The following is a 13,504-nucleotide window of genomic DNA, read 5'->3' on the forward strand; positions in this document are numbered from 1 at the left end:
GCAATAATTCTGCTCATTATAAATAATTCATGGACGTTATCTAAAATGTGGTTTTATTTCAGATTGCCCGAACTGCATAGATGATTCTCTTCCGACAGCGAATAGGTGGACTATGCCTTTATTAAAGCTCGGTGAAAAGAGATACTACCTTGGAATTTTCTTTAAGGTGAGTTTATTTTTATTGTTGAGTGAAACACTGTTCGAAATTCCACAGTTTATAAGTCATCTTGTGCTGTTAATATATTATCTAGAATGGTAGCAAAAATAATTTAGTTTTCATGAAACTTTAAGAGAACAAATTGTTTATATAATAACACCGTGTAAAGGCGAAGAAATTTATTCCTCCTTAAAATGAGTCACCGGTTCTTTTATGTGGATGGAATTGATTAAATTTTTATGTTGGAGCATTTTAGATAAAAAATATTAACAAAAAGTAGTGGAAGCATTAAGATTAAGAAAAAAAGTGGTAAATTAATTCAATTAGGTAATTTTTTGTATACTAAACTAAATGGTCATATTTTTAATTAATTGTTTTATAAAAACGTTATCAAATTCGCATGTTTAAAGGACAGTTTCAAGGTTTACAACATAAAGCATAAAAGAAATTGTCAAATATGTTTGAAGTAGTTATCATTCATTAAAGGCCATGGGACGATAAGAATTCCGAATCGGCCCCAGAAAGGTATCGGAGTCATAATTTCAGGAAATGTTGCTACTAATAAAATACTTCGATGCTGCAAGTTTCAGGTCTTTATCTGTTACTGTTTCTGAATAAATCAAAAAATACTGAAAATCAGTAAAAATTGCTATTCTCAGCACCTTGTGAATCGATTGATCTAAATACCGGATATGTTTTGTGGTATGATGATAGTTTCTAGGAAAAAAAGTAAGAGCTATATCTATAACCTTAAGAAAAGCGAGGTTATTTTCTTAATTTTGATTTTTAACCATGTTACGATGACGATAAAAATATGAAATTATTTTTTTTTTTTTTGAATTCCTCATTCAATTTTTGATGAAATTATGAGTTACGGGAATTTTTTAAAACGGTACGTCACATTGAAAAAAATTAAAAATCGAAAAACAACAGAATAAAATAGAAACACTTTTATAAAAATAATTGTTTTTTATATAATGAACTCAGTATAAAATACTATTGTTTATATAATTCAACTACGTTTTAGAGAATTTAAACTTCCCTTTAACTGTAATTTATCATTTCAAGAGTTAAATCATAAAAAGAAATTGATTATTAGTCTAAAAATCGATTTTTAATTTTTAGTTTAGTTTTTTTTTTCACCGAAAGAAGTAAAGTATATACTTTATTCTGAGTATTTCTTTTCCAACAATCTTAACATTTTCATCATTAAATGTAAGTTATTATACTATGTGTTGTTACCAGTTGATCTCTCTCTCTCTCTCTCTCTCTCTCTCTCTATATATATATATATATATATATATATATATATGAAGTTCTATAATTACTATAAAGAGTTGTTTTAAATTTGTATAATTTTTTATTTTCAACGTGATTTCACAGTTCACAGACACAATTTTTGAATTATTTTTCAATGTGTGAAAGTAAATTGATTAATATATCCCAATACGTACCATAAATCAGTCTATGTATCTATTAATAATAATTGACATGGCTGTTATATACAATATTTGTTTTATGTACAGTATTGGCAGAAAGTACCAATTATGAACACACTGTATACAAACGTATCGGTGAATATTTCTTGTATTAAAAATAATTCTGTTAGTTACAAATTAAAATACTAAATATTTAGTATTAAGTAGAGCAACTTTTTACCAAATGTCAATAATCTCTACAAAATCCACAAATTTTATCCTGCTCCAAAAAAGATCCTTTCCTGAGTTACAGCAAAATAAAAGGTCTACTTGAGACACAACTTGGAATTCATGTTCCTTCAAGAACTGTAAGAGATAGATTACTACAAGGAAGTCTTAATGCGAGAAGGCCAGACTAAAAAACCTCTATAATCAGAGAAGAACAGACGAGCCAGAGTTGAGTTTACAAGGTCCTTTTTACACAGGACTTCAAATAATTAGAAGCAATCGATCTGGAGTGATGAAATCAAGTTTAATCTGGTTAGTAATCATGGGATTTTATATGTAAGGTGACCTATTCATGAAAAGTTTAATCCAAACTTTACCATATTCACTGTTAAACACGGCGACAGGTCGGTAATGGTATGGGACTGCTTTTCAGGATTTAGAATGGATCCTCTCCTTTGAATAGAGAGTATCATGGATCGTTTTATGTATAAAGAAATGTTGAGGAACAATATGGTATCGTATTCAGATAAAAATACGCCACTAAAACTTTATTTTCAACAAGATAATGACCCGAAACACACTTCAAAATATTTGAAGCAGTGACTTTTAAGGAAAAAAGTTAATGTTATGAACTGGCCATCTCAATTTCCCGATCTAAACTCCATTGAAAACTTATGGGAGATAGTGAACAACAAAAAATACACAAAGAGTAAAGTAATCAGAAAAATTTATTCACGGTTCTGCAAGAGTCTTGGCAAAATAAGGATCCAAATATTATTGACCATCATGAAAAAAAGGTGTCTAGTAGTTATTCATAATAATGAGAATTTTACAATATATTAATGTAGAATTAATTAAAATACTAATTACTGTATTAGTAAAACTTTAAATAGCATAAGTTGCTCCTCTTTTTGCCATCCCAAAACAAATAATAATCAGTGAAATTAAACTCTTTATTTTTTTTTATTGTTTGACTATGTAATTGTTAAATTTATAAAGGGAAGTTAATTTTTAATATACATTTTTTTTAACATAATAACCAGGACAAACATTTTACATTTTACATATACTTAAATCTACGTTTAAATTTGAAATTAAATTATAGGTACATATAATATAAAATATAATCCAATATAATTGTAATAATTGTGCTCATTGAACAGTTAAACTTATTAAATTTTAAAAAAATACAGGGTGTTTCAACAAAGTTGATGTTATATCCAGTGAAACCGGAAATTAAATTTTATGCAAAATAAATAATTAAAGTAGTTCAACTCAATTTATAATTGTTACAATAATTTCAAATCAATGAATCAAGTTGGATGAGATAGTTAGATGAGTTATGTGAATCACCCTGTATATATGTTATCTACAGTATTATATATTCATACACCAAATTAATCCAATTTAAATTAAATATTTCAAATCATATTTTTAATAGATTTTAATAACTTACTATAATTATTGGCCATTATTGAACCTACTTTTGCATTAGGGATGTTCTTTTTCATGGTGGTGCACGTATATCGGAGACCCTGTATATTTTGTGGTACTTATAATTTAATTAAAATTTTAATTAAACACATATTGCGCAAATCCCGTTACTAAATTTGTAAAGAAAATGTCCAAACAAACGGATAGAAATTTTTTCAATTAAATATATGCGTTTAATTAATACAAAATTCTATCACACATCACAAAAGCCGATTCAGTAAATAACATTAATAGTTTCTCCCTATTAACCTTTAATGTGTTCTTTATATTTGCCACTTTCAACATAAATTACTAGTTACTACAAGACTATATAAATTATATTAGTTAGTACACATGTTATATTAATTTAAAATTGCTTCCCACAATACTACTATATTGGTTTTGTTAATTTTTAATTAAAAACAACTCAAACTTACTTCATTACTATTTTTAGGACAGATATATTTTAATTATAGTTAATAGATAATTAGATAATATGAAAAATATGTGAAATTTTTAGCACACAAATGTAATTAATAATTTTCCAGGTAATTTCAGAAATAATTTACGTTTACGTATAGTCCAGCATAATTTATAATCATCTTTATTACTATTTACTATTACACAATATTTAAACACTTGTATATATTCAAACGCAGTTGAATTGAATTTTGATCCAACTGGTATAAGAATAAGGCAAAATGAGGAAACTATTTTGATAAACTGTTTTAGGTATTAAGTTCTCGTTCTCGATATTCTTCCTATGAATAGATTGTTAAATACTTGTGTCAATGCTTCACAATTTCGTGTTACTTAATGATTAAGAAAGTTGATCTTGCTTTGGAAAGCATCAAAAGACGTTATGAAATTAAACTGTGTTCTCTTTTTGCTTCAGGCAAATTACTTCAGAGCCACGCAGTATTGTAGATTCCACGGCATGCACTTAGCCAGCATTACCTCCCAGGAAGAGAACGACAAGTTGGAAAAGTACATCAAAGACTTTGGTAAGTGGTGTTATAATTTTTCAATTGGGATCAAAATAATTGACAAAACTGACAAACGTTTTCATTTAAAAAAATATTTATTTATATTAAATTAATACAGACATTTATTTGGTAAACATTGATTGTAAACTACCAAAATTTGCATAATGTAAATATCAAATAACAGAAATTGAATGATTAATATATGTCATAAAATTACACATTTTGACAATTTATTTGCCGATTGATTAAATTTTAAAACTGGGTCAAGTTTATCGCTAAAATATTGGTGTTTTTGAGAATAAATATCCTTATAAATGTTTAATTTACATCACTTCGTTTTAATATACTTTGAGACATTGACTCATTAATTTTATTAATCAACAAATTAATTTTTAATTTGAATATTGGTTTGACATTAATCAAATAAATTTGATGATTAATATCTCTAGTAATTAAAATTATTTAAACTTAATTCTATTCTTAATTTGTTATGTGTAAACAAAAAAAAATAAATAAAACAGGTCCGAGTACATTGACCGATTAGATTGGACCGAAAATTTAAAAAAGCTTTTTAATTTGAGATAAATAAATGTGCGTTCTTTATCGGTATAATATGTATTTTTAAATATATTGTATGTTAATGATTATATTTATTACCTGTATAAAATTGTGCTGAAACATAAAATTTATTGTAAAATTACCTTGTTATACAAGGTGTAATCATAAGAATCTTGATTTATTTCATTGACATTAAAAGGAAATCTGTTTAACCAAAACATCTCATTAATGTTTCAAAAGACTTGTCGGTTGTAAATCGTGAGAACCGTAATTGTACAATTACAAAGAAGTCGTGATTAACAGTAATTTCTGTTAATAAAATAATTTATAAAGCATTAGTAATACACCAAGAGGGATAATTTTATTACAATTATGTATCTGTATCTACACAATGAACAAGATATTAAAAATTTGTGGATTTTGGGTATTTCCAAATAAAATCCAACAAAAGTATTTAAAATTTTGATAAACCTCTTTAAAAAAATAAGTGTAGATAGAAAAAATAAGACATGATATGAGTGTAGACATATTAGTTTTATTGATTAATGTAATGGATGGGCTAATGAAATCGATTACCGAAGCAATTTTAATCTTCAGCCTTTAATCGACTTCTATATTTCGACTTTATCATAACCAGGTGTAATAATCCACTCTTACATGAGTAAGTTGTCACGAAAGGCAAGAATTTCACCACTTTACTTGAAAGCTTTATATATTCTTATTACCCAAAAATCAATAAATAATTTATGTTGGTCAATACTCAATATTTGGCTGTAAGTGGGTTTCAAATCGAGTATTCAGCTGTGACATTGATTGCTAAAAATTCGTACAGAAGAGGAAAATATTCAGCTCCTTTTGACCTCAGGTTTTCCAAAACTCATTTTTTACCTTCATGGTATTCCTTTCCCTGAAACAAGAAAAAATATTAAAATTAACTAAAATCTGAACTTGATATCCTTCAAAAATAAACAGATTTCTCGTCCTTACTTAGAGTATCTTACTCTAAGGCTTTCACAGATGTACAGAACACAGAAAACGACGTTTGGCTCATTTAAAAATACTTTATTCTGCACAAGAAAGTGGCTAATGAAAGTTTTTGCAGTTTGGGTTTTTAGTCAAGTTATATTTATATATGTTTAGAAAACCTCATTATATATAGATTAACCTTTATGCTTTCACCTTTCAATATACATATAATCATTTTAGTTATTTATCTAAATATATATAATTCAGATGTTGTATTTTAATATATTATCATTGTCATTCTAAGGTATGAAATAACGTCTTTTTAAAGACCCTCAAATCCGTAAGATGATACAAAAAAAACAGAAATTAAACGAAGGTCTCACTCGATCTTGGTTGTAATTAAAAAAGTTGTCGTTAATGGGTTTTTCAGAAATAAGAAAGTTAAAAAGTTTAATTTGGCTTGTTTCTTCTAAAATTAAAAAAAATATATAAAGATAAAATTTCCATAAAAAACAACTTTGTAAACCAATATGTGTTCATAAAGTAATGTAATTTTGTATAAACATTATTATTTTGCGAGTATTATAAAAATTGGGGTTTTTCAAAATCTGCCAGTCAGTATTATTTGGAAATAAATAATTTTAATTGGTTTTTAAAAAACAAAGTCAGGGTAAACAGTAAAAAAATAGTTCATAATCGGATTTTGATTATAAATTAATACCTGTGGTAACACACATATTCATTCATCATTAAAAAAGTATTTCATATAGATTATCAAAAAGTATACTTATAATTTGAAATTAAGATATTATTAATGTTCTGATGTAAAATTACTAAAATACTTTATTACAACATTAAATGTAATGAAGTTAGACAGACAGTTATGAGATTATTAGTTCAAATTAACCAATTTAATAGTATGAAATTGGAATTTCAGAAATATCCTGTTATTTATTCAAGGTATGAAACCGCCAAAATTACGAAATTATCTCGTACATGTTTCACACTTTGATGCACTCTCTGACAATGATCAAATGTTCTTAAAGAACCTCATAAAAAGCTCAGAACGTAATAAGATTTCTGGTTAATTGTGACAGACTTGTACACATATTATAATTATGTTATGTTACAAAATAATAACACAATTAGTTTTTTCAATTATTTAAACATAAAAAGGAGCATCAGTTTTGAATAAATTATTATTAAATCAGCAAATAAAACGTTTTAAACAACAGAGTGAAAGTCTTAACAACAAATCAACTTTTATTAAATAACTGAAACGAGCATTTTGTAACAATAACAGGTGTTTAATTTATAAAATTAAAAATATTTATTTATAATATTTTGCCATTTCAATACCATACATGCTTTTAAATTGGATTAAATTAGGTCTGTCAGAAAATATACTGTATATTTGCATTTAATTGGGTTAATTTGAATTAATTGTTACATTACGTTATTTCACAATTGCATTCAATGCAATAAACTTCATTTAATTGCACTGAATGTTTTTAAAGTTACTCTCTATCTTAACCCTGAAATAGTATATTATTAAACATTGATTTTAATAAATGTCGTTAAAAAATTCTCGTTCCAAAATTGAAATCTTTGCAATTGCATTCAATGTAGTAAACTTCATTTATTTGCATTGAATGTTTTTAAAGTTTCTCTCTATCTTCACTCTGAAATGGTAACTATGAAATAGTATATTATTAAACACTGATTATAAAAAATGTTGTTAAAGAGTTCTCGTTCCAAAATTGAAATCTTTGCAACTGCATTCAATGCAGTTAATTTCATTTTATTTCACTGAGTGTTTTTAAAGTTCCTCTCTATCTTAACTCCGAAATGGTAACTATAAAATAGTATATTACTGAACACTGATTATAGTAAATGTTGTTAAAGAATTCCCATTCCAAAATTGAAATCTTTGCAATTGCATTCAATGTAGTAAACTTCATTTAATTGCACAGAATGTTTTTAAAGTTACTCTTTATCTTAACTCTGAAATGGTAACTATAAAATAGTATATTACTGAACACTGATTATAGTAAATGTTGTTAAAGAATTCCCATTCCAAAATTGAAATCTTTGCAATTGCATTCAATGTAGTAAACTTCATTTAATTGCACAGAATGTTTTTAAAGTTACTCTTTATCTTAACTCTGAAATGGTAATTATGAAATAGTATATTACTAAACACTGATTATAATAAAAGTTGTTAAAAAATTCTCGTTCCAAAATTGAAAACTTTTCAATTGCATTCAATGCAATAAACTTCATTTAATTGCATTGAATGTTTTTAAAGTTACTCTCTATCTTAACTCTGAAATGGTAACTATGAAATAGTATATTACAAAACACTGATCATAATAAATGTTGTTAAAGAATTCTCGTTCCAAAATTGAAAACTTTCCAAATGCATTCAATGCAATAAACTTCATTTAATTGCATCGAATGTCTTTAAAGTTACTCTATATCTTAATTCTGAAATGGTGACTATGAAATAGTATATTACTAAACTTTGTTAAAGAATCTTGAGCCAGGTTTTAAATAAGACGTGTTCATTAATTATTTTTAAAGGTTTGGGTCACGAGCACTTTTGGACATCGGGCACCGATCTGGCGGACGAAGGCCACTTCTTCTGGATGTCGACGGGCCGACCGATCACCTTCACCAACTGGAACGCCGGCGAGCCGAACAACTTCGAATACGAGAACGGCGAACAGGAGAACTGTTTAGAGTTGTGGAACAGGGACGGCAAAGGACTGAAATGGAACGACTCGCCGTGCTCATTCGAAACCTACTTCGTGTGCGAAGTACAGCAGTGATTGCGATGCAATTAACGAACGTGTAAAGTGATACGGTGAAACAGTGATATTCGCGTATATCCGTCGATGTAGACATGCAAACAGACACAGATTAGTGTTTTATTACAAATGGTATTATGTTCTAAGGAAGACTATTTATATGGACTTGTGTTATGTAAATAAAATGACCAAAAATGCCGTCGAGCTGTGTCCCAGTCTCATAAGCGATTTTTTTATATGTAATGAGTAGTAATTGCATTAGGAACATGCCATCAAATTAACTGTATTCTTATTTTACAACATTTTACTTGTTTATCGACCTTTTGAAATGATACATTTTTGTTTAATTATATAAATCAAGTTTACCAATACCTGCAATGTGGTCACTAGCATGACCAACTTTCTAGACTGCAAGCAATTTTTTAAATTTCCCATTAATTACTGTAAAACGACAATGTCAGGAATGTATTAAGTGACATAGGCAATTATTTAAAATAAGGAAGTACTGATATAAAACTGCCGATATTGTTTAAGATAAACCAATAACTGTAGAATTTGAAATATAGTTAACATTTTGTAATAAGATTAGAACACAAAAGAGAATTAATTAAAACATACACACATGTATAGATGTAGGTAGTAAATTATTGAAAAAGAAATATTCTTTAAAGAAATAGTAGCAAAATAATATTTTAAATGTAATTAATTGTTTCATTAACATTATTTAAAAGCCATTTTATTGAACTGTCGAAAATAATTTGTAAATATACCATATATACCACCATATATAGGAAGTATTATTACTTTTTATTTAGATGAAACTAAGTCATATAATTCAACGTTAGAGTAGCTATTGTGTAAAACCATTGTACAAAATAAAAATAAAACTCATCACATAACACTTTGTTTTAATGGTAAAAACAATCCCATTTTTAGGATAATTGATTAATCAGTTAATTATTTAAATCTTATAATTAACTTGTCCTTGCATACTTAATTGTGGACGTTCTCTCTAGTTACTAGATTTATTTTATTGGATCCAGTAGCTTCGTTAAAATTCAAATAATTTTAGTCCTGGTTATTATGTTAAAAAAGAAAATTAATTTCCCTTTATAAATTTAACAATTACATAGTTAAACAAAAAAAAAATAAAGAGTTTAATTTTACTGTTGATTATTTATTTTGGGATGGAAAAAGTGGAGCAACTTATGCTATTTAAAGTTTTATTACTACAAATAATTTGTAATTAGTATTTTAATTAGTTCTACACTAATATATTGTAAAATTCACATTATTTTGAATAATTTCCAGACACATTTTTTAAATGGAAAGCAACAGATGGTCAATAATATTTGGATCCATACTTTGCCAAGACCGTGAATAAATCTTTCTGATTACTATACTCTTCGTGTCTTATTTTGTTGTTCATTATCTCCCATAAGTTTTCAATGGAGTTTAGATCGGGAAATTAAGATGACCAGTTCATAACATTATTTTTTTCCCTTAAAAACCACTACAAGCCCTTACCAGCCACAAATATTTTGAAGTGTGCTTCGGGTCATTATCTTGTTGAAAATAAAGTTTTAGTGGTATATTTTTATCTGAATACGGTACCATATTGTTCCTTAATATTTCTTTATACATAAAACGATCCATGATACCCTCTATTCAAAGGAGAGAACCCATTCCAAATCCCGAAAAGCATCCCCATACCATTACCGACCTGTCGTCGTGTTTAACAGTGAGTATGGTAAACTTTGGGTTAAACTTTTCCTGAATAGGTCGCTTTACATATAAAATCCCATCACTACTAACCAGATTAAACTTGATTTCATCACTCCAGATCGCTCGTTTCCAATCATTTAAAGTCCAGTGTAAAAGGGACCTGGTAAACTCAACTCTGGCTTGGCTGTTCTTCTCTGATAGTAATGGTTTTTAGTCTGGCCTTCTCGCATGAAGACCCCTTTGTAGTAATCTGTCTCTTACAGTTCTTGAAGAAACATTAATTCCAAGTTGTGTCTCAAGAAGACCTTTTATTTTGCTGGAACTCAACAATGAATCTTTTTTGGAGTGGGATAAAATTTGTTTATCCTGAAACCTATTGGTTTTTCTTGGTCGTCCAGTTTTATTTTTTACATCCACATTAAAAATATATAAATTTTCAAGATTTGGTAAAGTTGCTCTACTTTTTGCCAATACTGTACGTAGAATAATGTAATCAGACCACTTTTACTTATTTTTAAATATATCAAATGTAAATAAAACTAATTTATTACAGAGACTTATATTAACATACTAAATAAATAGCAAAGTATTTATCTGGTATTGATTGCTAATTAAATATTCTAAAACTATTATTAACACATATTTATGTTTCAGGTATTGAGTAAACAGTTATTTAAAATAGATAACAAGTTTAAAAAATTGGGTATTTAAAGTACTGTTATGAATAATAAATGCATTGATGCAGTTTAGATTTTAATTATGAAGAAAATTAGTTCTAGCATGATTTATTCTTCGATATATTGGTGCTATTCATAAACACATATCAAGCAACTTTTTTCAGGATTGATCCCTGATAATCTCAAAGGTAATATTTCGGCTCAAAATATTCCTGTATATTCAAACGGAACGTCGATGGTTTTCCATTCAGGTGTCCAGGGAATATAATTTGTGTCGCAACTTGTAAGTCTCTGACGACGATCAAGGGGAATAAATTGTGCTATATTGGAAAAGCGGGATATACAAATCTATATTGAGATATTTGATGGGCGGCGGAACATTTTGTAATTGGGCGTTGACATTAATTCCAGAATCACTTTATCATAAATTCGGGTTTTATTGAAATTTTTAATTAGAATTGAAGGGTGGAGGATTACAAACTTGCAATTCTCACCCTTCACCGTTTAAATGTCATTTTTGCTGAAAATATTCTTTATATAGTTTCGCAAATTCGAAAGGGCCGTACACGGCTTTAAGGTGATTGCCCTCCTGCAGGCATCCAAGTTTTTTGCCTCGTTTCACTAGCTGTAATTGCTCTTCGGGTCTCGTTTGCAGTTTGACTTATGTCACCCCCGACGATCGATAACCGACGTTATGAATAAAAAGTTCAACACACACCACCAAATATACAGTATTGGCAGAAAGTGGAGCAACCTTAAATATATTATATATAATATAAATCCCTACCGCCTTCTATATGCAAATTTAATATAATTTATAACAATTATGAACACATTGTACACAAACGTATCGGTGTATATTTCTTGTATTAAAATTAATTCTGTTTGCTGCAAATCAAAAAAAAACTTTTTTCTAAATGTCACTAATCTCCACAAAATCCACAATAATTTTTAGTTTCATGGTATAAACATAAAGTTAAAAATTCAAGTAATTATTCATTGGATTATTTCATTTTTTTCCTTTTCTCCATAGATAAACTATATTTTTGATTTTGAACAAAATATATTATTATTAGTTATAATAGAGTAAACTATCAGCTTTAAATAATGTTGATTTTAAAAACATAGTTCCATATTTGCCTTATATTTATGAAACACATATTCATTATAAAGTTGTTTCTGAAAGAAGTGGACAAAATTTATTAGGACAGTTCGTGAAAATTAAATTTTAAAAATTTCAAATTACAGTGGTGTATATCTTAATGGGTTCTTCTCTTTTTTCAGCCATATTTACTTTACAGAAAAGAGGTGGTTTTCTATTTATTAGTTTACGTAGAGATGAACACGTGATTAAATTATGCGTCCAACGGTGCCTAATTTGATCGATCGAAATATAAATAGATGAGTTACATGTGATGAAATGTCAAATTTTTTATGGTTTTCTCCACTTTCGCCATTTTAGTAATTTAAATTTATTGTTAAATAATTTATATGCATTAGACTGTTTCAAAAAAATCGACAAATTTATTTTTTCTTATTTATATCGAAAATCTTGTTGGAAATGGTAAAAAAAATATTGTGAAAGTTACAGCTGTTAATATTAATATTAAGAGGTGCCGCACCGTAAATTTTAATTTCCCGTTTAAATAACACGGGAACGGTGTTCTCTTGGATTTTAAAATTTTTTAACTCTCGTTAGAGATAATATTTCAAAATGATTAAAACAGATTTTTATAAAAAATTTAATGTTCTACAAAAAATGTCTCTTACAGTTTTTTGATATATTCATTTTTTCAAAATTTATTTAATATTAAAGTTGGATTGATTTAAAATTTTGACATTTTTCTCATTTTCTGACGCAAACATCAACTTTATGGGAAAATTTTATATGTCATTTTTTGTAGTGAATTCAATTTCCTATAATTCATTTCCGAAAAAGTTTTTGCTATTTTTCACAGATAATAAGTTATCTGCAGAAAACTAAAAATTTTATTAAATAAATGTTATTTTACTGCTTAAAATTAGGCATTTTATTTAAATAAATAGCTTTTTACTAAAAAATTGATTGTTTATTATAATCAAAGTAGTTTCTCGAAAAATGAGAAGCAATTACAATACTTCTTGCTAGTTATAAGTGAATACAGAAAAAAATTGCCAAATTGTAGTAAAGTCTGTTAATGTAACGATATATACAACTTTGACTATAATAAACAATCAATTTTTTTATTTAAATAAAATGCTTAATTTTAAGCAGTAAAATAATATTTATTTAATAAAATTTTTAGTTTTCAGCAGGTAACTTATAATCAGTAAAAAATATCACAAACTTTTTCGGAGATAAATTATAGGAAATTGAATTCTCTACAAAAAATATCATATAAAATTTTCCCATAAAGTTGATGGTTGCGTCAGAAAATAAGAAAAATGTCAAAATTTTAAATCAATCCAACTTTAATGTTAAATAACTTTTGGAAAAATGAATATATCAAAAAACTGTAAGAGGCAT

At 27.1% G+C, this 13,504-nt stretch overlaps 1 protein-coding gene across 5 annotated transcripts in view; it reads left to right on the forward strand.

Annotated features, from left to right (window-relative positions):
* Positions 1-9,495, forward strand: part of LOC109597565 (C-type lectin 37Db) — a 37,681-nt gene extending 28,186 nt beyond the window's left edge. For all 5 annotated transcript variants that reach the window (XM_020013290.2, XM_020013291.2, XM_020013292.2 and 2 more), the window contains 3 exons: positions 63-166; positions 4,172-4,280; positions 8,370-9,495. In XM_020013290.2, the coding sequence (XP_019868849.1) occupies positions 63-166; positions 4,172-4,280; positions 8,370-8,617 (461 nt within the window). In that variant the 3' untranslated portion in view covers positions 8,618-9,495. The remainder of the gene's footprint in view (positions 1-62; positions 167-4,171; positions 4,281-8,369) is intronic.
* Positions 9,496-13,504: the final 4,009 nt, after the last annotated feature.

The sequence above is a fragment of the Aethina tumida genome, chromosome 2 (genome assembly GCF_024364675.1).
Source record: "Aethina tumida isolate Nest 87 chromosome 2, icAetTumi1.1, whole genome shotgun sequence".
Lineage (NCBI taxonomy): Eukaryota > Metazoa > Arthropoda > Insecta > Coleoptera > Nitidulidae > Aethina > Aethina tumida.